This window comes from Erithacus rubecula (genome assembly GCF_903797595.1).
Source record: "Erithacus rubecula genome assembly, chromosome: 8".
NCBI lineage: Eukaryota > Metazoa > Chordata > Aves > Passeriformes > Muscicapidae > Erithacus > Erithacus rubecula.
Window position 1 is genome coordinate 4,277,229 of NC_136659.1, and position 25,250 is coordinate 4,302,478.

Consider the following 25,250-nt stretch of genomic DNA (forward strand, 5'->3'; position numbering starts at 1 on the left):
GGCTGCTTTTCCTTCCATTAAGGAATCTCTAGTCCAGACAGAATTTATTTACCTGGAATTGAAAGGCAAATACAGTAACAGAAAAATTTGATTTTGAAGAATAATGTTTCCCAAGCAGATATATATGAAGATGGAGGAATACATGAAATCTAGTGGTACAATGAGCTTGATTTGCATTAGAATGGCAAGCTGAACTGCTTGAAGTTACCTGTAATGTTTTTTCCTCAACCCAGAACAGTGTGTTTTAAATAAAGGGAATCACTTTAGCTTTCTAGTAAATACGTTCAGCCAGCATTTTCAGAAGGGATTTGTCAGTTGGTGACTGCCCTTGAAACAGATTTGGAAGGCAAGCAGACGTGGCATCTGATGGAAATACGATGCCTCTTGTAGTTGAGTTACTGAATAAAAAATAGGCAATGAACACAAATAAGAAAAAATAATGCTGTGAGAGACAGAACTCTGTATGCTGCAGAGCCCAGCAAAGTAACTGCTGCAAGCATGGGGATTTCTAGGAGTCATGGGCATGGAGAGGAGGGCACAGATAAAACCAGCATTAACAGTTCTGAAGGATCTCAGGCATGGGCATCTCTTGATACTGAGAAATATATTTTGCAAAAATATAAGCAAAAAATACCCATCTGCAGAAGCAACCCCATCTCTGTCAAAGTGCTGACCAGTTTCACTGAGTGTCTTCCTTCTTTTAGCAGTTGTAGGGTGAAAGTCAGTCACCAAGTGGCAGAGGTTGCCATGCTGATGTATAAAATAGTGCAGTGGTTCTGGAGATGCAGAACTGAGGTAGGGCTCCACGTTGTGGTGTGCAGCAACTGTTGGCAAATGCTTATCTGTTAATGGCAACCTGTGTGTGTGCAATGTATTACTGCACAGCACCTGTTTATGAGCAGCTTGGTGTTTGAGCAGTGTATTGCATAAGGGAGAGACTTTCAGGCTGAATGAAAGCATTCTTCTCCATTACAGGCAGCTTGTTTATCACAAGCACCAGTGTTTCTTGAAAGTAGCAAACAATCTCCAAATCATCCAGATAGTTAAAATAGCCTAATTGCATGGTGATTGCCAGATTTGTAGTGAGTGGATGGGAGGGATTGGTCTCTCACAGCAAGCTTCAGCTGCTCTCATGACCTGCCTTCAAAGAGATGCTTAGGAAAAGGGGGAGGAAAGACAGAGTATAAAATCAGCTGCTGAATAGTGCCTGCAGGGTCTGGAAGCTGCTGTGTGCCTCCCACCCTGCATGTCCCAGCCCCTGCTCAGATGGGCTTGATGGGTGCAGTGTTGGCACTACCCAGGTGGCCTCTCCCAGCACACTGTTCTGCTCCCTGCACCAAATACAAAACCACCCCAAGCCTTTGTTACTATCAGTGTTTTCTAAGGGTTTTGTTTGGTCTGTTCTGTGGACAGCCTGGCCACAAGCCTGCTCAAACCCAGGGCAGCTTCAGGGTGTTCCTCCTGGTGTCTTCACACCCCCTGCAGTATTTACACCTACATGACAGTGCCATCATGCCCAAAGCATCACCTCCTAGCAGATCTCTGATAACTGAAGATTGTCCAGGAAACTGCAGTTTGAAATTTGTATGATTATTTTCATTAAATTTTTGTGTATTGCAAACACTAAATCTGAATATCAGAGTATATGTCCAACCATCATTTTTCAACAGAGAAAGAGCTTCTGTGGTCCAAGTAATGTTTTATAAGGATCAGTTTTGTTTCAAATAAGTAGAAATATATTTTGGATAAGCACATTAAGAGGCTTATCCAAACTTTAAAAACTGGTGTAAAACTGGACTCCAGATTTCATGGGAATGGGGAATTCTTTTCTAGTATTTCCATATAATTGAGTCAGAAGTTGATTAAAACATGACCACTTCTAAATACACCCTGCCAGGCTCTAGGAATACTACATGGGATCAAGAAAGAATAAAATGAATTCTAAAAGCCAACTCAATTTCAAGGTCTGCTTTCCCTTCTTTGAGGTTATCACTTTGTTTAAAAAATGAAAACTCTATGTCCCTCTGTTTGAACTTTATCACTGCTTTGGTGCATTACAGGAACATTATAACAGCACAGTATTTTGAGTTATGTGGTATTGACTGACTTGATCTGTTTGACGAGCTGTTATTAAAGCCACACAAGAACACTCCAAGCTGTGTGTTTGAGTTTGTTGAGAGCCTCCTTTTAAAATCTTATCTAATGGTGCAGGAATTTTTTTTCCCCACACTGTACATCCTGTTCTCCAAAAAAGCAACTTATATCTGCATCCTGCCATTCTCAGCCAAGCTATGCGTCAGACAGTAAATGCTGCTGCTCTTATGGATTCATGGCTCTAGATTTATTCCAGGCACTGCCACAGGTGCTCCCTGCTGTTGGCTTGTTTGTGGGTTTGGATTTCGTGTGTTATCACACCAGAGAAGTGCCAGGTTGGGAGCAGTGGGTAGGGGAGGATGCAGGTGTCAGTGCTGGGCATTGCAGTCACTGCTGCTAAGGCAGGAGATGTAGGCACTTCCAGACACCCCCAGGCAGGGGGAATGCTGAGGTGAGTGTAAAGGCACAGAAAATGTTGGCTTCCTATGGTCTCTGTCTGCTGGAATCTGCAGTGCCTTCCTCTCACAGACCTGTCTTCTGCTCACTCTCAAATTTCCTCAGTAACACAGACTTTTCTCCTTTTTATCTCCACATTATCCTGAGCTCAGGAATTCTTCAGGATGTGGGGCAGAAGGGTTCAGTTTCCTACCTTGAATCAAGGCATTGAAATCTGTACATCCTGGCTCTCACCTCACAGTGGAAACTGCCACAGGCTGGTCTTATTTGGCATCTTTTCTAATTGATCTGTTGAAGTTCTGAGTATTAAATAATCATTAAGTTAAATACAGAAATAATCCTAGGAGTGCTCTGGTCCATGGCTCTCCAGTGATCACAGCCACAGCTGCAGGACACGAGTCCAAGAATGGTTGTGTGCAGTGCCCAGCTCTCTGCCTTTGGGGCTGAGGAGCTGCCAGTGTCAGGAGAGCTGTCCTGGGGAGGGATGGCTGCCAGCTCTGTGCTCTCCCCTTCCAGAGAGCAGCCCCCAGACTGTTTCTTGGCTTGCTGGCCCGAGAGGAGAGAGCCTTCCTCACAGGAAACAAAGGAGAGAACGAGATGATGGTTCACATACAGGTGGTGGAATAGCACCCTGTGCTTCTCCACAGAGCAAAGAGAAAATATTAGCATTTAGAATGGGCCTGGGGTTATGATGTGTGTGCTTTGGGGATGGTCCCTTGGAGAGAATGTGTTTAATTCTGACCCCAGTGTTAGCAGGGACTGGGCTGCTCCTCTGCTCCCATGAGGGGCAGTTACCTGTGGGTGATTTTTTAACCATAATGATTACAACAGAAGGATTCCTGAGGCTTTGTTGTTCTTGATGAGCCTGCCAAGCAGCAGGTATGACTTGACCTCTCCTTTTAGCCTTCTGGCTGTGTCTCCCCATTTGCTCAGCATCCCTGTGTGCATGTTCAGGAAGGCATTTGATGCTGATTGGAACTAATTCACCATCACAGTGGGGGGAATTCACTTACATTGCTCTGTGCTAACAGCTATAAGCAGTGATAATTAATAGCTCCTAATTAATCACTGTAATAACTTTACACTAATTAATCAGTGTAAAGTTTTAGACTATGTCATATGTGAAGGTTTTTATTTTGTGTGGATGACTAAACCCCCAATTAATGCATCGAGTCACACAGCCTTACCAGCACTGTCTGCTCCAGACAGAGAAAAATAACCAATGTCTTCATTACCCCCCTCAGGTCCCTTTCTGTAGTCATTACTGTGGCCTGAAGACATTTCTCTGTAGCAGCTGCAGTAATGTTACAGTGAGCTCCCTATCAGCTCGGAGCTGTCAGCAGCAGATATGAATCCAGCAGCCAAACCTGGTTGGTGCTGCTGACATGCTCTTCTTGACTTTCCATTTATTCCTTTACCTCTGGTGGCCAATCTCTCTGAAAATCAAAACTGTCTGCCACCAGTGGATCTGGCAGTACTCTGTGATTTTGCAGTTCTCAACAGAGAGCTCCCTGTGCACACACAAGGGTTGTCTCCATCCCACATTACTCAAGGTAATGCATCCCTCTTTGGTATTCAGTTTTTGTTTTCTTCAGTGCTGGCTAAGTTTTATCTCTGCTCCCTCTCCCTGCTCCCCCTCATGCTATCCCTGTATCTCTTTCTGTGCCTGTCTTTCAAAGTGTATCTCTTGGATTGTTTTCATTTCCCAGCCCTGTTTCCCAGGCCAGTTTCTTTTCAGCTGCTTGTCCCTGAGTCCCTCTCCATTTGTGTTTGTCTCTTTTCTTATCTGCTGAGGAAGATGAGGGGGAGATAGAGGTGCTGAATGGCAGAACTGGAAGTCCCTGTTGGAAGTGATTGTGAGCAGGAGTTTGCTTCCACCATTACTGAGCTCTTGGCAGGTGGGATTGGGTTTCAGGGAAGTGAGAGATGGATGGATGGATGGATGGATGGATGGATGGATGGATGGATGGATGGATGGATGGATGGATGGATGGATGGATGGATGGATGGATCCACAGCAGGTGCTGTGCTTTTTTTGTGTAAGTGCTCACTGATGAACCCTATGTGAGTTTGCTCTGTAGAGGGATCCCATTAATATTAGTGCAGGGTGTCTCCACTGGGCATGGAGACTTCAGGGGAGAAGCAGAAATACAGAGAGGGGACAGAAAGGTCAGTTGCTGCCATTTGCCACAGTAAAAGTAACAATACCCATGCAGGTACAGCTTGTTAAAGAAAACCTGATTTTTATGGGATTAATCCTGTGTTGAAAAACTGTTTGGTGATAAATCCTTAGATGAATTCAACAGACATGAGTGAATGGAGAAATTGATGCTTAAATTTCTGTATCCCATAATGCTTCTACAGAGGAGGAGAAAATTAGCACTATAACACATTTTCTTCTTTTACAGAAAGTTTTACTTTTTCTTGCACCATGTGTCTCTCCTGCCATTAGGGAAGGAAATCCTGGGAAGTGTGAGACTCTCTTAGGTAATTAACTTTCAAATCAATAGGAGAGATCTGAAGGCTAGCACAGGGCAGGTAGGAAATGCAAAATTATTTTTACCTAACAAAGAAGTGTGAATAAATGAAAGAATGAATGTGTGACAATAGGAATAGTCAGACAAGGACAGGGAAAGCATTATGGCCTGATAAAGGCAGAACAACCCATCACAACAATAGTATCTTTAATTCTCCTTAGTGCTGTGTTGCAGTGTTGGAATTACATTTTGATTTTGTTATCTGTGCATACAAAGAACTAAGGAGTTTAGCTGCCTGGAAGAACAACACACAGGTGTATTCAAACCTTCTGTCTCACCTAAGCCATGCAAAGAACAGCCTGGGACTCTTACCACAGAGTATACCTGGAATTTCTTTGGCTTTAGGGCTGGTTATGTCTAGAAACATCTCTATGGCATTTCTAGCATTGCAGGAGTGTATTTTTTAGGCAGAGGATGAGTTTATAAGTAGCTTACAGAAGCTAATGAATTATTTATAGCCGTTTTGATAGTTAATCAATTATTTTAGATTGTTAGGTAAGTCAAGAGGCTGCTTAAAACTATGGCTTGTAACCATCAAAGCCATTTTATTTTGTCTGTGTTTATTTGCATTTCAGTATCAGTGTGTTGCAGGTATCCTAACACTGAAAGATGATTTATTACCCTGATAGAAACCATCTGTAATTGTAAGTTTTGTGCAAAGTGAGACAATTCTTGTCTTATTTCTGCTTTCCTTCTCCTGAAAAACCAAGAGGGGTCTGCTGGCAGAGCTGATGGGGAAGAAGCAAAGCTGTGAAGTAGCCAACATCATGGAAATGTGATGGGACTGCTCACACAGCTGGGGTGCTGCACTGGATGGCTACAAGCTCTTCAGAGGAGGCAGGAAAGGGAGAAGAGGTGGAGGGATGGCCCTTTATATTAGGGAGGCTTTTGATGCAATAGGTATTGAAATGAATGACAATGAGATTGAATGATTATGGGTAAGATTTTAGGGGAAGGCCAACAAGGCTGACATCCTTCTGGGAGTCTGTTATCATCCACCCAACTGGGAAGAACAGGTGGACAACTTATTCTATAGGCAGCTGGAGGATGTTTCAGGATCACCAGCCCTTGTTCTTGTAGGTGACTTTAACCTGCCAGACATCTGCTGGGAACTTAATAGAGCAGAAAATAAATAGCTCAGGAAGTTTTTAGTGTGTGGAGGACAACTTTCTGTCACAGCTGGTGAGTGAGCCCACCAGGGGAGGGGCTGTGTTAGATCTGTTGTTTGCAAATAGAGATGGGCTGGTGGGAGATGGGGTGGGGCACAGCTGGGGATGGTGAGGCTGGAGGGTGCCCAGGCAGGAAGGGACCTGGGGGCACTGATGGGCAGCAGCTGGACAGAGCCAGCAGTGTGCCCTGGTGGCCAAGAAGGCCACTGGCCCCTGGCCTGGGTCAGGAATGGTGTGGCCAGCAGGAGCAGGAGCTCATTCTGCCCCTGTACCTGGCACAGGTGAGGCTGCACCTCGAGTGCTGTGCCCAGCTCTGTCCCTCAGTTCAGGGAGAGCATGGGGACATTGAGCACATGCAGAGGAGGAGCAGGGCTGGTGAGGGGCTGGGACACAAACCCTGTGAGGAACAGCTGGGGGAGCTGGGGCTGTTCAGCCTGGAGAAAAGGAGACTCAGGAGTGTCACTGTACAGCTCCCTGAAAGGTGGCTGTGCTCAGTGGGGTCAAGCTCTTCTCCAGGCAGCACTGGCAGAACCAGAGGACACAAGCTGCAACAAGGGAAATATAGCTTGGATATTAGGAAAAAAGTTTCTTATGGAAAGAGTGATGAAGTACTGGAATTAAATACTGGTGTTGGAATCACCTGAATGTGTTTAAAAAAAGACTGGATGTGGCTGGCACTCAGTGCCATGGTCTAGTTGAGATGTTGGGCTGGGTTGGACTCAATCTGGAGATCTCTTCCAACCTGATGTGATTCTGTGATGCTGTGAAGCAGGTTTTCTTCTCTGTTTGACACTTAGAGCTAAGAGATGAACTTCATTTTTCTTGTCTCATCAGTAACTTAATCCCATGTGGTTTTCCTGTTTCTAAAATTATAAAGTCAGTCTGGAGCCAAAGGAAAGCCCTTCTCAATACTCATAAAAACACAAGGATGAACTAACCTTGGTCTTTCCCAAGCTAGTGAACAAACATTTTCTGCTGGTGACCTTCCCTGGCTGGGAAAGCAGAAGCATTTCCCACAAATAAAATTCCATCCTGGAAATGACAAGGAAGGTGCTTTGACTGGAGTCCATAATCCAGATCTGTTGCAGTAGTTTTAGCCAAGGGAAGACAGCCCAGGAGACAAAACATTGGTTTTCTATGTGCAATTTGCCAAGGCAAAATTAATTCTCACGTTCCAGTGGGAATCTGCCTTTTCTTAACCTTGATTTCATTACAAAACCCTTGAAAATTATGGTAGCCTCCAAACTGTCACTGTGTGTACAAAATAATGCTACTATTTAGGAGCAGAAATGTACTCCAGTGTCCCAGCTGTAATGGGGAGGAGACTTTTGTAGGCTCTTTCCTTCCTTATCTTGCTTGGGAAAGGAAAATATGTGCTTTCACTAATGTGAAGAATCAAGTGAATGGGCCAAGGTTGTGCCCTACAGAGGGGTTTTTTTGGCCAAATTCTTTTGGCTCTTTCTGCTGTGTGTTGGAGGGGTGTAGAATATTTTAGACACAAGGAATAACAGGACTGATTTATGCCACAAATTGTTTCATAGTTTTTTCTTCTCAATTCTGTTGCCTCACAGTCTAAAAATCTTAAGAAATATATACAGGAAGATCTGTGAGTAGTATAATTTCTCCAAGGGGCCTTGCCAACCTTAGGGCCAGTGCATTTATCATCATTTTAGCCTGACACACAGATCTCTGTGAGATCTGCTCCTCACAGGAATGCTTGCTATGCTCCTGAGTGCCTGTGTTGACTTCCACAGGACTATTTCTGACTTAATTTTGCAGGGCTGGTCTTTAATGGGTTTCAATCTGTCCTTATTACAGGACAGATTTTCCCTTAGTGGGGAAAACCAGGTGAAATACAGAAGGATTTCTGAGGGTAGAATCTGGACCAGTTCATATTGAGAGCAAAGAAAGTTATTTTTTTCTCTTTAAGCAGCTAAGCCAATATAGACACACTATTTGGAGGAAGTTTGGTTTTTAATTCTCAGTATATTTGACCTTCAAAAGGACACATAACAATGCAATTCAGAGGTGTGCTGCCTACAAGCTCAGTTCCTGGTTGTGTCTGTACAGCTGAGAAAAGTGAAAACAATGAAACAGACACTTTTGAGTTCCGAGTGAGAAAAAAGAAAACTGGCAGCCTTTTCTTGCTTTATTGTTAAATATCTCTATTTAAATGCAAATCATCATCTGACACTGCCAAACAAAGTCATGTACCAGGCAGCAGGCATGCAAGTTAAAAAAATTTTTTAAATGATGCTTTGAAGATGCTGAATTGCTTTTATTTCCAGGAGGAATAGAGGTGGCTGAATAAATTTTTGGCTGCATACTGAGGATCAGTTCAGCACCTATGAAGATTTGTATTTTAAGAGCAGCTTTTAAAGAGGTGTGGGCAGACTCACTAGTTAGGGATCATTTGGAGGGATGCTGAAGTTTCTTCTGTGTTATCCCACAGCACAGTAGAAAGCCCTGAGCTTACAAAATATTTTGGAAGGGGGTGGAATGCAGGGACACAAAGGTGAAGGAGCAGCCTCACCTGCTAAAATCCTTCCTTTAATTTGCTGTTTACCTCACCATTTTAAACTTTCATTCTTACAAATCAACGTGGATATATTTGCTTTGTGTGCAGGGTTCCAGTAGTCTCTTAATAATCATAATAATCGTTATTACTGATTAAAATTGCATTATTCATGCCAGATGGAGTGCCCTCCCTGTCAGCCAGAATGAGTTTGCATTTATGTAGTTATAGTACATTGGTGATCTAAACAAACAGATGGTAGAAGGTGACGGGGAATTATGTGCTGGTGATATCAGCAACAATATTTCCCAAGTATAATTGCTGCAAATGAGCATGAATGCAACGAGGAGCTGGTAGTTTTAACAAGGTAGTTGGCACTCAGTGTGGTAATTACCAGGCAGCATCATCAATAGCACCAGGGATGCCAAGGGAGGAAGGCTGGCTTTGAAGAATTGGTGACAGAGTCTGATTTCACAGGACATCACAGTGGGTTTGCTCAGCTCTGCAGGTGTGAGCACACTGCTAGGAGAGCAGCAGTGTTTGTCTTTAGGGTGATCCAACCTGAGCTGAGACACATTTTGTGCTTTCTCCCATCAGGGCATGTGGCAAGTATTTGATTTAGTGTAATGGAGCAGTGTTAGCAGCAGCAGCTGTTAATACACGATTAAAAGGATTGAACCTGGATCAGGTTCAAAGGGGAAATTCACTTAACAGAATCTCAGCAGTATTCAGTGATGTATAAAAGTTTAATCAAACACAAGGTTGGGTTCCAGCAATGAGAACTGTGCATAGCCTTGCACAAGCTTTATGTTGGGTGTCTGGGCTCATCCCATCAGCTCTGGCTCTGTGAAGGACTTGCCTGCCTGTCACATCTGGGAGTGTGCCTGCACTTTGGCCATGTGCAGGTGGCAGCATGGAATGGGCTCTGCATTCCCTCACAGCCCAGACTGGTGTGGGGCTGTCTCAGCCCTCTCCCCAGTGGTGCTCAAGTGCAAAGAGAACATCCCAGGTCTTCTCCTTGCTTGCCATTCCCTTTCACACAGGTCAGCATATTGCCATGACATGCACATGTCAACTCAGCTCCCACTTCAGTCCAAATGGATTTAGTGGAATGTCCCATTGTCCAGATGAAATTAGACAGAAGTAGGTACCTGTACAGCCTTTCCAGCACAGCCATCTCTTCTGGAGCAATCAGCAGTCTGACATAGGCTGTGGAAAGCAATAGTGATAGCACTGAGTGATGACATTGCTCCTCAGTCCTCCAGGGTTGCTCACCCTTCTTTTTGCTTTAAAATGCCCTGGTCACTATGCATAGCAAAAAGGTATTTAGGGTGTAAAGCACTTAGGTAAGTATCTGCATTTCATATAAGTTTGGTCTGGTTATTTAGTACTGTTTCAACCTTGCTGAAGTATAAAAACCTTCCAAAGACAAAATGGACTCTCACCTTCCACAGCTGCTGGGTGTTGGAGGAATGAAAGGAAGCTGCATTTCCAATCCCTCTCTTTCTGTCTGTCCTGCAGGTGGTCGGTGCCACAAGTCCTGCACAGGACGGTGCTGGGGGCCAACAGAGAATCACTGCCAGACCTGTAAGTGTGTAAGAGTCAGAAACAAAGGACTGGAAAACAATGTAGCAGAGATCCCACTTGTTTTTTTTTTCTCTCAGTTGTGGAGGGATACCATAAATTGTGGGTTCAGTATAATTCTAAAATATACAAGTGGTTTTTTTTTCTCCATATGTTTTAACCAATGTCTGCTTTTTTTTCCATTCATGTGAATGATATTTTTCTTTCCTCCCTTGTGCTTTCTAAAACTGTTTATGCTAACTTGAATTTTCTTTTCACTTCTTGGTTGCTCTTGAGAATATTGATGGCTACTTTGGAATACACTGAAATTAATACTCATGGAATAGAAAAAACTACAAGGCAGATTTGGAGATCTTTATTGGCCACCTGACTTTGCAAAATTCCTGATGCCAAAATACTCTATTAATTTCAATGGTAGCCTGAGAATGTTAGTTATCTTGCAGAACTGTTCTCTTTATAATAACTTCAAAATGCATTTGAGTTATACTGAAAGAGAGAATAATAGGGTTTTTTTGTGAAGGAAGTAGTAAGTGAAGGGTTACTCACAATGTTTTTCTGTCCTCATGAATTTAAAGAGCATTAAATTGAGTTTCTTCCTCATGTGCTTTAAGCTCCTTCACATAGGCACTAAAGAGCTAGAAGTACAGTCACAATATTAGCAGATAATAAAAGAGGAGAAAATGGAGAACTATCTTTTCTATAAGGTTTTTTTTTTTTTCCCTTTTTCCTGCTTACAAAGGAATGAAAACCAGTTGCCTTTACTGGAATCACTCTTCCTGGGAAATGAAGTGTTTGCTGGGAGCTCCCCCAGAAAACCCTTCTCTTTGGCTGAGTTGTAAATGGGAGGAAGGGCTGTGACAAATGAGCCAGTCCCAGGCAGCACCCCAAATAAGCCCTGAGCTGAGGAGATCAGCCCAGTGTCATCTGCCTCTTTCCTGGGACTTGGTAGGAACAGTGCATTGAGGTTTTGGGGTTTTTTTGGTGTGGTTTTTTGTTTGTTTGTTTGTTTGATTACTTGGAGTGAGAGATAGGATGGAGTTAGAACTGGCAGGCAGCTTGAGGTGAATGTCTGCTGAGTCTGAGCAGGAAATTCAAGCTGCCCTGCTGACCCAGGGGACAGAGCCATGTACCTGCAGAGGCTCTGCCACCCTGCCAGGAGCTGCTTTCCCTTTAGGAGCATCAGCAGATTCTGCTGGAGAAGCTGCTCACAGTTACAGCTCTGCCAAGTTAACCTGTTCTTGTATCACTGCCTCATATTGTGCTTTATGTGCAGGTGTGGCTAAAAACCCCTTAGGACTTATTGTAGGACTAAGTTACAGTGATACAGAGCAGGTTCTTTTTTGTCTGAATTGAGCTAGGACATCTCCTTCCTTTGCTTTATGAAAGCACTGAGGAAGTCAGTGCTCCTTACCAGGAAAAGAAGCATATTTTGGATTGTGTGCTTCAGTAGATAATGGAAAGGGACCTAAGCTGTCGCTGACCAAATTATTTTATATCATGGTTAGAATTAATTTTGGACAAGGAGCAGGATTGAAGGAAAAAAAATGGTAAAGGGTATCTTCATTGGATTTTCACACAATGTGTTTTCTGCAAGCTGAGTGAAGCAAAGAGGAAGAATTTGAATAGGAAAACAAAAATGCAAGTGGGCCTATTGCTGCTTTGACTTTAAAGACATGCCTGATTTTTGGTCTCACAAGTGCTGTTGTTAGGTACAAGCTGGACACATTATGTCTGCCTTAAACCTGTCAGGATGCACATCTATCCAACACGTGTAGGAAAATACTCCAGCAGTGCTGCATCCCCTGCCAAACCATTTTGATCCTAGAAACAACTCAGAGACACATTTTGATAATTTCTTTTTTTTTTTTTTTTTTTTTTTTACTGAGGGTTGAAGCGAAATATTTTAATAGCCCCCCCTCCCAAGATAAGATTTAAATTATTCTCCTGGGAAGGGATAAAAAAAAATGAAAGATCTTAATCCGTGTCTTTCATTTCAAATTACATATGGAAAAAACCCAAATCCCTTTGTTTTTTTTATGAATATCATCTACCTAGCTGCTTCTTATGTTGCCTTCCAGCAATGTCTTTGTTGCTAGCTCTGTCTGAAACACCACTTGCATCTAACTCTGTTCTAATGTCTCTTTAAATATGACAAGAAGATTCATGTATTTAAGAAGACAATTAATAGGAAATTTAAGCCAAGCTGTTCTGTTAGGAGTTAGAGAAGATAAAATTTCAGAGTAGTTAGCAATCCTTTTTAATTTTATAATTAAAATATTAGTAGATGTTAATAGGAAGAATTTGAAATCTAGATGATATAACTTGTTTCAGTGTCAGGAAAGGCAAATGTGAAAAAAACTTTTAAAAAAAATCTATTTTTCAAATTTTATTGGGTACACACTGAGTAGAATGTAAACCTCTTTCAATAAAATAATAACAAATGTTTTTGGAAGTCACTAATCAAGTTTTAAAATCTTTGGTTAGGTTGTTAAAATTTTTGCTGTTCATTTCTGTTAAGAATTTCATGCAGAAATTGAGACTTTTACAATTCAATACATTATTAAAGTGACAGATTATACCCTTTTTCCAAGAGGAATGTAACTAAAAAGACAACAATCTAAATTAGAATATATACTCGACTCAGGGAATGCAAAAATACAAATACAACCTGTAAATCAAACATGAAACATTTATCAAATGTCAAGTACTCCATGTGTGTACAGGAGTGTGGTCAGAGCACAGCTGTATTTATGCTGTCCTTGTGCAGCTGGTGTTGCTGAGGAGAAGGTGCCAAACCAGAGCAGCAAAAGGCAGGCAGGAGCCTGGTGGGACACACAGAAAGAGCTGAATCAGCAGCTGGGATCAGTCAGGAAAAACCAGAATTTCTGCTTGGAGCCAGCATCTTTAATTAAAACCCTTGTACTGCCCTAATAACTCTGCATGCTTGTAACACTTCCATCGATTTCAGTTACTTCCCATTTTTTCCTTCATGGATCCATAGTGTACTGATACAATTAAAGATGAGGGGAAAATGCAAAGGAGGCTGATATTTGCACATGTACATGAGGTGGTCATTTCATGCCATCCCCAACACAGTTTTTTTGCTGTGAAATCCTGGTAGAAGTTGTCAGTCTTGCCCAAAAATCCATCTCAGTGCACAGCACATTTTTGAGGACTTTGGTGTTTGTCCTTTGGTCCTGGCTGTGAGTGTGACAGTTCTGTGTAGTTGAGCCCTCCAGATCCTTGGGATGACACACAATCTCTAGGAATCCAGGCAGGTAGTTGTGCTGACCCCCAAAAGGTCTGTTTGGGGTCTCAGCTGGGATTAGTGAGGCTTTCCTCAAGGTTGTGTTGGGTGAAGATATGAGTACCTGGCACCTGAAATGCCATTCAGTTTGACATTTTGGGCAATATTCATAATTCACTCTTTCAGACAGGTTTTGAGTTACAGCTGTAAAATTAATTGATTGCATTTGGAGGAAAGCATTTGGGGAAAAAAAAGCTTGTTATCTTTTTAAACCAGTGCAGCTAGGTGTATTTTCTGTGGGGTTAACCCCTGAGAATGATTGCAGGAAGCTGAACTGGTGAGTAATGCTTATTGGCATCTGAACAATCAGATTGTTCCAGGCCTTCAGACAATGCACAGAATTGCCTTGTGTTTGCTTTGTCTTGGGGAAAACCTTTATTTTGAAATTAAATATGAGTCCTTAAGATTCAGAGCCTGGAAAGCTCATTAATATCTTGGGGTGTGTGGGGCCACTGTGGTAGAGACCCTCCTTGAGCTGGTATCTAACCAGAAGCAAAATACACTTATTGAAGGCATCCAATTCAATTATTGTGCTGAAGTGAGGACCATGTTCCTCCAGATCAGCCATTTTTAAGACCCCAACCAATCACATGTGTATATCCAGGAGATTCAAACCCTCAATTTAAGAAGGGTCCAGGAACAATAAAGGGCTTTTGTCCTATGGATCACTGAGGGTTTGTGTCCTCTATCTCCAACCACAACCCAAATAATGTAATAAATGTAGGTGTAGAAGGGATTACAGGCAACCTCACCCCGATAAGTCTCAATTGTACTAATTACCAAAGAATAGCCTTGCCCTTAATGGGTCACAGCTGTGACTAATAAAGATAAGTGTGATAAAAGGGGTGGGTTGGCTGGTCAGGGGGATCCTTGAGGTTTTTGTTTGTTTATTTTTGTGAGCCAAGACTCTCACCACAGTGTGCTGGTGGCATACAGCCACAGGTGCCATTGTTTCACATCTCTCTTAATGTTTATCAACACTGTCACTTAAATACACAATTCCTTTTAATGTGCTTCTCAGGCAGTGTTGACAGTAAGTGCCTTCACAGAATTTTCCTAATTTCTGAAATTAGATTGCACAAGCCACAAAAGCCTTTTCTTTCTCTCTGGGGGTTTTCCTCTGGTATCAGCAAGATGAAATTGCTCTAAAAGTGCAATGTTTTATTCCATAGATTACAAACAATCACTTCTCTTTACGTATTTTCATTTTTATGTCCTAAATAAATATTGTATGTAGCAAGAACCTTCAGCATTGCCTTAAGTATTTCTGGCAAGTAGTGAAGGGATTTTGGATCAGAATGTGCTTACAAATGTGTTACCTATACGGTAAAGTAGTAGAATCAAGCAGAAAGTTGGATGGAATTTTGTTTTTTCTTGCTTCCTGAAAAGTGTTTTTCATAATTTTTCATTTTTAATTTTTTTTTTTTTTTTTTTTTGTAAAAATAGATGTTGAAGGTTAATTGCAGATGTGCATCATCCCAGCTTTTATCAAAAGGCAGTGGTGGTTGATATAGTTTGGGTAATATTAATTTATTTTTTTCCATGCAGCTGAGTGAAGGGGGGAGGTGGATGCTCCACTGTTGACCTTTCTTTGCACAAGGTTAAGCCCCAAGTGGTGTGGTACCACAATCCAGCTGGTGGTTCTAGTTCTGTGAACGAAGGCAGGATTGCATTATTTAGAAATAGCAAGTGTTTTTTTCCAAATGTGTTCCAAGGCTGCAGTCTGTTCTGCTCCCATTTATCAAATGGATTGCCATCAAGGGCAGCATTTGGCTGTGGCACTGGTGGTCTCACTCCGAATTTCACCCATTTACTCCATGTGCTGTTCTTCATGGGGAAAACTCACGTGTACCTGGTGGGCTCTTCTGTTATTTTTGGTGGGAGAGGTTGTTTAAAAAAACCAAATTACTTGAAAGCAAGATTCTAATGTTCCCCATGAATTTTCAAGGCTAAGAGGGCACACTAAGAATTGCCACTGCACAGTCCTGGAGCAACAAACATGCTGCTAAAGAGAGGATGCTGCGGGCGTTCTGGATCCGAGCTGAGGCAGCTCCCCCCTTCCTGGGGGTTTATCCAGCACTTTGCTCCTGGGGGCAGCTGTGGAGCTCTGTGCCCCTCCCTGGGTGTGTGACCTGTCCCTTTTTCCCCCCTGCAGTGACCAAGACGGTGTGTGCAGAGCAGTGTGACGGGCGCTGCTACGGGCCCTACGTCAGCGACTGCTGCCACCGCGAGTGCGCCGGCGGCTGCTACGGACCCAAGGACACCGACTGCTTCGTACGTGCCTCTCCCTTTGTTCCCCTTTATTCTCCATGCCACATTCTTAATGCTCCAGCCCCTGGAGTTCACAATGGCATCCCTTCTAATGCACCCGCAGATTCAGGATGCCGGTTTTAGCGTTTAGTGTTTTCCGTACTCTGTTGACATCGTTTATCTGCTTAATGTTGCCCGTTAATGGATCTGTGGGATTTGTGCATACAGATTTGGAATCATTAATATGCTTATCTCTGTGATCTCGACCTTTTTCAAAATTAGCTGTTAGAGGTGATGGCAAATTTTTAGATGTATTTGTCGTTATGTTTGAACATGGTTTTTATTAGTGCTGTGTGCTTTTCATATTTTCAACTATTTAGTTTCTCTGTGCAAGGCATTCCCTGTTTCTGCCAGACTTAATTTAAATTTAGTTTTTTTACTGGACTTCCTCCTTCATGGAGATGGAAGGAATGTAGTTCCCAAAACGCCCTTCCTCAAATGCATGCTACTACATATGTATTTCAGAGGGAAAGAAGAAATGTCTTTTTCTTTCAAGAAATGAAGAATCTAAATGTTCAGGCCTTTAGAAAATCTGTCATATTTCTAATCCATTATTTCTAAGTTTGAACAGCTCTAGAACCCAAAACTGTTCTCAAAAAAATGTATAGCTCGTCACAATGATACAAATTTTGCTAATGGTTTCAGGGGAAGGAAACCTAGGTATAAAGAAGCCTAGGATTAGAACTTGCATAGAGAGGTGGGTTTTCAAAGGTACCCATGTGTTTGAAGAGACAAATACAATAGAAGTTGACTGCCAGGTGGGCTCTGGAGGAGGGTATGAAAATTGTATATATTCTGAAACTGTGGGCAAGTGATTAATCATGAAGTGGGAAAAATGAATCTTTCCATGGCTTGCCCTGACTGTTTGATAGTGATAGGTTTTGTGCTTCAAAACCAAACTCTAAATGCTGTCCTTTGGCTGCTGATGAAATGTAGTGGTGCAGGATTTTCTGAAGCTCTTCTCTGTGGCTTTTTCACAGTAGATGCTCTGCACATATGCTATGGGGGATCCAATAGTCCCTGGAAGTTCTCTGCTGGCTTTGAACTACAGAGACAGGAAAATACCAGTCTGTCTTGTGTCATGTACAATATAAATAGGTAAAGGAAAGAGGGAAAATTCAGTCATTGCTCCCAAAGGAGCATTGAGTAATATCCTCAAAGCTGGTGTGTTGATGTAAAGATTTTCAAAGGTTAAAGACTGTTAGTGATAAGTAAAGCTTTATGAAAGGAAAGCCTTGTAAAATTATGGCTCAGGCCTGTTACTTCAGCTAAGTACAAAAGGACTGTGGGAAAGGGACTCAGCTGAATTAGGGGCAGAAAAACAAGTTATATAACCATTACCTGTTCACATCGTGGTGTATAGTGGTTGGTGGAATTATGTTTGTTATGATTCTAAACTGTGTAACTGATAAAAGCCTAACTTCTTAAAAAGGCCTGTTTTTTACAATAAAGGGGCTTTCCTTTGCACCTCCCTGGGGACTCTGTGCCACTACAGATCCTCACCCACAAAGGGCAAGTTACTGGCACCATAATTTATGTAATGCTGCAGCTTGGAAGTCAGACTTCCTGAACTGTGGCAGCTGTGGAAATATGCATGCTAAAAATCAGCTGGTATCTTTTTTCTGGTACAGCAGAGGAGCATCCAGGGTTTATTCTCATTCCCTTCTGGCCCCAGAGCAATGTAAAAGAAATTCAGCAGGGGTCTGGCAATTTTCAGGACTAGTCATTTCTTGCTTAGACACAGTGGGTGAAAAGTGTAACCCTTTAGGCTATAGACAACTGTGCTTAGCTTTCAGCTGAGACACAGAAGTTTTTTTCCCTGTGCATTTCCCTGCTTTTATTCACAAATTACCAGCATTTAGCACAAAATGCTAGAAATTTGCATATATTATCAAAGCAATTACAAATGTAGATAAAACCTTTCAGTCATAAATTAAAAGTTCCCAGATCTACGAGATGAATTTTTCCAGAGAATTGCTATGTCTTCAAGGATTATAGGTGTGCTTTACTATGTGCTTTGCTAAAATATTATCAAAAAATTGTCAAGTGCATGATGGAGTATCTTTTAAGTCAACATGTAAAAAATGGGTTGAGGAAACAAACTAAATTAGTATATATTAATAAGCAAAAGTACAGCTTATGAAGAATTACAAATCCTTTAGAGCATTATGGCATCTTGCAACAGCATCCTGTTCTAAATATGGTTTTAATATCTGTAGATAGAATTCATCTATACTCCTCCATCTGCTGCCATCCTGTCATTTGTACATTCAGTTCTAAAAGCAAGACAGTAATCATCATCTGACATAAATGCAAGTAAACATGCTAAGGCAAAGTTTTACTGATGTTTTTATCTCAGATTCACACTGGGTCTAGAACTTGAAATGCCTAGCAGGGCCTGGTTGACTGCCTAGTGGAACCAGAAAAGTGACTCAACCCTATTCCTTGGGTGGACTTGCCATCCAGTTCTGACTAAAGTGCTTATCTTTGTAAGGGGAAAAAAAAAATCCATTTCTGTAAAAAAAACAAACAAACTGGCAGGTTTTATAATAGGCATTTTAAAGGACCAGGAAAAACAGGATCAGTAGCCCTGCTTGTTCCTTTCAGCAGCACATTTTGTCCTTGGATACATTATTAGCCTCTCCTTTCTGAAATCTTCCGGCATGACAGGTCCCAGGGTCTTGCTGGTACTGATCCAGATGGAGATAAGGACTGCTAGTAAAATCAGCAGAAAAGAGGAATCTTTTTCTCTTTTCTCTCAGTCCCAGCCCAGGAGGCAAGGGGACAGGACACATATATTATTGTTATACTTGTTGACTCTTTAAAGACAAAACCATCTGTATTTTAACAACCTGGAAAGAGACCAGAAGGATTCATTTCTAGATTATAGGTTAGTGGGGAGGCAATACCCAGTAACAGTGGCTGCTTAAACTGCTAGAGGGATCCAAACCAGGCTACAGCTTTTGTATTCATACAAATTTTTCATTCATGGTATGCTCTGTGAAAATTACTCCAACAGTTCTCATAATCTCTGGTTAAAACCATAGGCATGATGTGTGCTGATAAGGAATGTCAAAATCGGTGGGCCTTTCTCCTCCTAATTACCAACCTTGCATGGTCAATTGTTTTCCCTGCATCCCATTACTTTTGTTATCCACACACTGACTCTTCATTTGTCAGGGCCCTGTCCTCTGTCAGCTGTGTGTGGCAGAGCCTGAATGCTAAGTGGCACAAAGTCCTATTTTCCTCTCTCCCTGTGTGAAGCAACTGACCTTGTTAAACTTGCCACTTAGGGAAATGGCCCCCTCCTGTGCCAGCTCAAAAGAAATTCTCATCCCTCTTGCATCCTAATTGGGAATTACAGTTTTCAGCTGGATGATGTACTCATGCAGTAAGGAATCTGAAGGGTTGGACCTCTGAAAAAGTCATTAGCATTTAGTTAGATGATGATAAATAGCTGCTCACTCTTGGCAGTTTTAGAATGTCCTGTCAAGTTGAGAATTAGCTGATTGTGAGTAGTTATGAAACAAATTACAGTGTTGTTTTGGTTTTGTAGGAAGTGTTGTAACAGGCAACTGTTGCCAATTAATGGGGCTAACAACACTCCCTAATTTGAAAAGTCACATATTTTCCAAGATCTGAGAAAAATCCAAGTAGCCAAAGTGAATGTTAGAGAGCTCTGTATCACATTCCTCACTATTGCAGCAAGTCTGAACAATCAAGGCCATTTTTACACAAAAAAAAAAAAAACCTCTTAAAGCAGCTATATGATTAAATTCAGTACTTTTTGTCCCTCTTGTTTTGCAGGCCTGCATGAATTTCAATGACAGTGGTGCTTGTGTCACACAGTGCCCCCAGACCTTCGTGTACAACCCCACCACCTTCCAGCTGGAGCACAATCACAATGCCAAGTACACCTATGGGGCTTTCTGTGTCAAGAAGTGCCCACGTGAGTGCTCTGTTACCTGCCCTGCTATCTGCCTTTCTCTGCAGTGGTGGGAAGCTGGAGCTGCATTTCAGGAGCCTTAAAAACAGTGGGAGAATGAGAGCTGAGTGCAGAGAACAATCTCTCCAATCACTCCACATGTGCTTGAAGCCTGTAATAATAACTCAAGTGATAACTAAAGGCAGTGACATTCTGTGCTCCTGACAGCTCCCAAGTATCCTAGAGTGATTTTCCTAAAGAAAGGTGGTTTCTGTTTTCGTGGTCAACTGCTTGTTACATTCCTTCTTTAGATCAGTATTTGCAAATTCCAAAGTAGTGGAAATAAATAGTTAAAATAGTGAGATTGTAAAAGGGTATGAATTTTAGAAAAATATGAGTTTTAGAAAAATAAGTTCAGCACCTACCTGGAACCAAGTGCTTTCATGATATTGATGCCCCTAACTTGGAGTAATGATGATTTGACAGAAAGTTACCCTGAAAAGTTCTGTCCCACTGAGGAATAAACTTGTGATACTGACAAGAATGCTGTCTTAAAACTCCAGAGTAAAATTAGAGGGGGAAAAGGAGCTAAATAAAGAAGAATCCCATGCATGTAAAACCCACATGCTTCTGAGATACCAGTCAGATGATGACAAGTAACAGAAAAAATTATAGCGTCATCACTTATACAGTCTTTGAATCTGCTGGTTTAATTGGAAAGAATAATAAGAGATAGTATTCTTTCTCTCCCTTTCATTCCATGAAGGCTTACAGTTGTACATTAATTATTTTATCCATAAATTACATGTAAAAAAGATGGGTGATCTATATTAAATGGAGCTATAATTCAAACCCAATCCAAAATCCCAATTGTGAATCTCTGTGGAGGACTGACAGCAGCCAGGGGCTGTGACCACCAGGACTGAGTTCTGCCTGTAATAGTGGTGGCTTTGTTGAAGCAAGATTGGCTTGTTAAGAACCTTATAACCTGCACTATAAAGGGATATAATTCTTTCCCCAAATGCTTCACTGAACACTTAGCTTGATTTTTTTTCTTTTCTTATTAGTACTAAGCATTTAGTTAGGCAGGATCAGTCTTTATTCCCTTTGGATACTTATTGTCCTGTGCACTGTTATATCTCAGATGTATATTGTGTGTATGGAAAAGACAGGACAGACCATCTTGCTTTATTTCTTTCCAATTATAACTTTTTTTCCCCTACAAATAATAATAAAGCCAAATTTGGGGGGAAAGAGGAATCAGGCCTGAGAATTCATGGATTTTTCAAGGTCTCTGATAATGTGCCTATTTTGCTTATATAGTTCTGAAAACCCAGAACTTTGTTAGTGTCACTGGGGAAGTGCTAAGATAACAATAGGTATTGACATGGAGTTCAAAAACATGTCCCAGCTTTTATTCACATTCTGCCAATATCTCCTTTTTCTTTTCAGACAACTTTGTGGTAGATTCCAGCTCTTGTGTCCGGGCATGTCCAAGCTCCAAGATGGAAGTTGAAGAAAATGGAATTAAGATGTGCAAGCCCTGCACTGACATTTGTCCTAAAGGTAGGCACTGGTACAGTAGAAATTTTATTGAAAGCAGTCTACACAGAGTGTTATTTTTGGCTTGAATTGCCCTTCATGAGTGTGTTGTAGAATATGAATAGCCTTTGAATACCCACAAAACTTTGAGCTGTGTAGGTTTGTGTCAAGCACATACAATAGAGTGAAAATTTATTAAGCTGTAATGGTAACATAAACAAACCAATCACTTTTTATTAGATGCAAACAAAGGGAATTTCTCTGTTGGTTTTAGAGAAATCTGAAAGAATTCTTCATTGTGTTATTTTAATGACAAGTATTTCCTGGAGGTGTTTTAGCATTGTCCTTTTATCATTCCAAAGGGGGCCATGCAAAAAACCCAGACTCCAATGTCTGGGATGTCTCACATTTGTCAATACAACATTAGGCTTCCATTTCCTTCCTCTGTCTCTGTATTCCTAGAATTTTACACTTCCTTTCTCAGTGTCCCAAACACAGACTAGTGATATTTCTTTTGAGAAGACTGTAGGTTGTTTGGCTGTTCTAGACTCCAGCAAGGAGACTTTCTGTTCCCTGCTTGAAAATCTGTTGAGCAAAGCATCATAGGTTTTCCTACTCTTTTCAGTTGTAATGGAAGCCACATCTGGCTTTTTTGAGATAAATAACTCATTGAATAGATAGTTTTATGTGTGAAAACACAGGTATGAGGTTCCTTACTTTCTCAAGAGGAAAGCTATCACGTTTGTAAAAGCTTCTGCTGGTAGTTGCCATTAGAGGAGCCCAGTTAGGAAGACAGAATAGTTTATGTGGTGGAAATCATGAAGGGTTTGTTCCTGAATGTATCCTGTGCCCCAGAAAATGCAGCTAGACAGGGTACACAGAGAAGCTGTGTGCCAGGGTTCTGTGGCAGGTACTGTAGCTCACTGTTTTAAATTGGCATGTGCTCCTTTGGGAATATGGGTCAAGGATGCTGTTTTAACCTCTGTGCTGAATGAGATGAAGACTCATGACTGTGAGGCCAATGTGTTCTGATTCAGTAATTATTTTCCCTAGTTCTTTACACAAGCTCCTTGTTTTGGCAGCATGTGATGGCATTGGGACAGGGAGTTTGGTGTCTGCTCAGACAGTGGATTCCAGCAACATTGACAAGTTTGTAAACTGTACCAAGATCAATGGCAACCTTATCTTCCTTGTCACTGGGATTCATGGGTAAGTGACAAAATGTTAAGATGCTGTGTCATGGTGCCAACTCAAACCAATTGCATCCACCTCTTAGTGATGGCTGCAGTCCTTTATGCAATACCAGATCAAGGATAAATTAGTTTTCTGCCTTCTCTTTTGGAGAAAGCCATTGCCTTGACTCTTAAGATTCAACCTCTGGGAAAAGAAAGGATGGATTAACTGTTTGCACTAAAAAAAGACAACTATGATTCTCTGGTTACTTTATGAGGTCCTCAACACTAGCTTACAATAAAAGCTGATTAGAGAATAGAAGGGAGAAAAGTTACCTTCAATGGGTTTATTCTGCTGGCTATACAAAATTTAAACAATATGCAGAATATACAGAGAGACAGCCTCTCTTAGCACAATTTGTTATAGTCTGGGTGGCTGTCAGTACACACACATACACAAAATTTACCCTCTTGTCAATCAGTTTTGAAGACTCTAAATTCACTGAATTCACACATAGAATTCACTGGTGTATAAATCCAGTATTTTAGTTTAAATTTTTTGCTTGTTGTAATAGGTCAAGAAACATCAAAGTGCCATGTGGCTCTGCTCTGGCCAAATAACCAACTGAGAGGATGGATAGAAACCTGTTAAATCTCACAGGACAGGAAAAAAAAAACAAGTAAATGCAAGACAAGCAGCTAAAGCCCATGAGGAATTAATTGTGTGAATTAATCCAGTGCATTACATGAAATTAAATTTTGAGTAAAAGAACTGCTTTTGCAGGAAAATTATATTAGCTCATTAAAAAATCTGTCTAAATTAAAAGAACCAAACCTAACCTTGAATAAAATTGTTCTTGCCTGAAAAACATCTAAATTTGAACTATAAGCAGAAATTTAAAATATCCTGTTCCATTTTACAGAAGAGTAGGACATGTAATGTGGAAACTTTGTAGCACTTTGTCTCATTCCTGATGAAGAAAACTCACTTCAGCAAGCCTAAGATACGAGGTAATTGAGTTCTGCAACCCTAAATTTTTCTGCAGAATGAACTGTATCAGTGTAGGTTAAAAGAGAAGATTTGAGAATAAATAAAAAAGCTGTTCCAGAAATTTATAGAATTTTCATTCAAAGTTTCAATGGCATTTTGCAAACCAGCAATATGAAAGGGAAATTTAAAAAATGACACTGACTACACAAGTAGTTTGTTATGTAACAAGGCAGTGTAGAGAAACAACAATCTTACTTATTTTCTCTCCATCTTTTGTCACAAATTCATTTATTCACAGCAAACTTCAAATTTTAGAGTATGAATTTTAGTGTTTTAGATTCTAGGGACTTACAATCTGCTTCTCTGGGAAATTGGAAGACTTTTGGTGGTGGCAGAGAGTGATTTTGGTGAAAGATGCAGAAGATATATTTTGTTGTTCTTTCCACTGGAAACTGTGCAGTTGATCCTGTCCTATTTTTTGATCCTGTGGTTCTTTCCTGAGCATATGAACTTCAAGTATTTGTAAATTTGTTATAATTTATGTCAATATATATGGAAATATATAATATGTAATTTTATGCACAATTAGGGTAATTAGGATATGCACTATTCTGAATTTCTCTATGTTGATGAAGCATCAGATATTTGGCTGTTTAAGTGTATATCTGCATCTTTAAAGCTGTTTTATCTTCAGACTTTAGAGGTAAAATTCAGCTGCCTCATGTTTATTGCAAGCAAGGGTTTCCTTCTTTGATGGTAATGCATTTTGAAAGCAAATTTCTGTGTTTCTGTTAGGTAGTCTAAACTTATTATTTTGTTTTCTGAGAGCCCCACATTGTTAAAGTAACGTGTGCTTGATGCCTCTGTGATCCACTGGGCTGTTTTGTTAACATTCTAAAATTTATTTTGTTGCTGCTAGGCTGAAGCCACCTCAGGGGGGTTAGAGGTGACCCCATTTGTGTGTCACCTCCTAGGCTGGAGGTCTGTCCCCAAAGACAGCCAGGTGCATCACCTGCATGTTTGAATTCCAAGAATCACATGTCCTGGAAAGCAGAAACAGGAGAGGAGGAAATGCCTGTTCTGTATTTATTGAGGATGTTTCCTACTCTCAGAAAACACACAAAAATACATGTCATTGCAGAGGAATTTTTGCTTGGTTTAGGTTTCTGGTTGACTTTTAAATATTTACTAAATGATGGCACTCTCAAAACTGAGATCAGCTTCATCTGTTTATCCTATGGCATATCTAAGTTTAAAATTTTATCCTCATAAAAGCAAAGTTTTGAGCACCTTAATGCTGTTTCCTATATGGTATGGCTTTGAGAACCTGCTCTTTTCTTATTTAGAGTGTCACATTCTGTGATTTTAATCTTTCAGAGACCCGTATCACACGATTGCTGCCATCAATCCAGAGAAATTAAATATCTTCCAAACAGTGAGAGAGATAACAGGTAACACACTTCTGATCTCCTATAATCTGCATTAATTGATGCATTCATTCTCACTTTGCATTTATAGTTGTCATGTGTTGGGTTTTCTGAAGAACAGAAGGTACTTGTTTTCATTAAGCTCATCATGCTGTTATTTCAATGTTATTTCAATTTAATACAGAAAACTTCAGTATCAGTTGATTTTCACAAGTGCATTG

At 41.0% G+C, this 25,250-nt stretch overlaps 1 protein-coding gene across 4 annotated transcripts in view; it reads left to right on the forward strand.

Annotated features, from left to right (window-relative positions):
• The window catches only part of ERBB4 (erb-b2 receptor tyrosine kinase 4), a 517,882-nt gene that overhangs the window by 364,561 nt on the left and 128,071 nt on the right, over positions 1-25,250 (forward strand). For 3 of the 4 annotated variants that reach the window (XM_079310612.1, XM_079310614.1, XM_079310613.1), the window contains exons 5-10: positions 10,293-10,358; positions 15,818-15,936; positions 19,780-19,921; positions 21,350-21,463; positions 22,522-22,648; positions 24,980-25,053. In XM_079310612.1, coding sequence (XP_079166738.1) covers positions 10,293-10,358; positions 15,818-15,936; positions 19,780-19,921; positions 21,350-21,463; positions 22,522-22,648; positions 24,980-25,053 — 642 coding nt within the window. Of the gene's footprint in view, positions 1-10,292; positions 10,359-14,548; positions 14,696-15,817; positions 15,937-19,779; positions 19,922-21,349; positions 21,464-22,521; positions 22,649-24,979; positions 25,054-25,250 lie in introns of those variants that run through there. The other variant, XM_079310615.1, reaches the window with a different exon arrangement.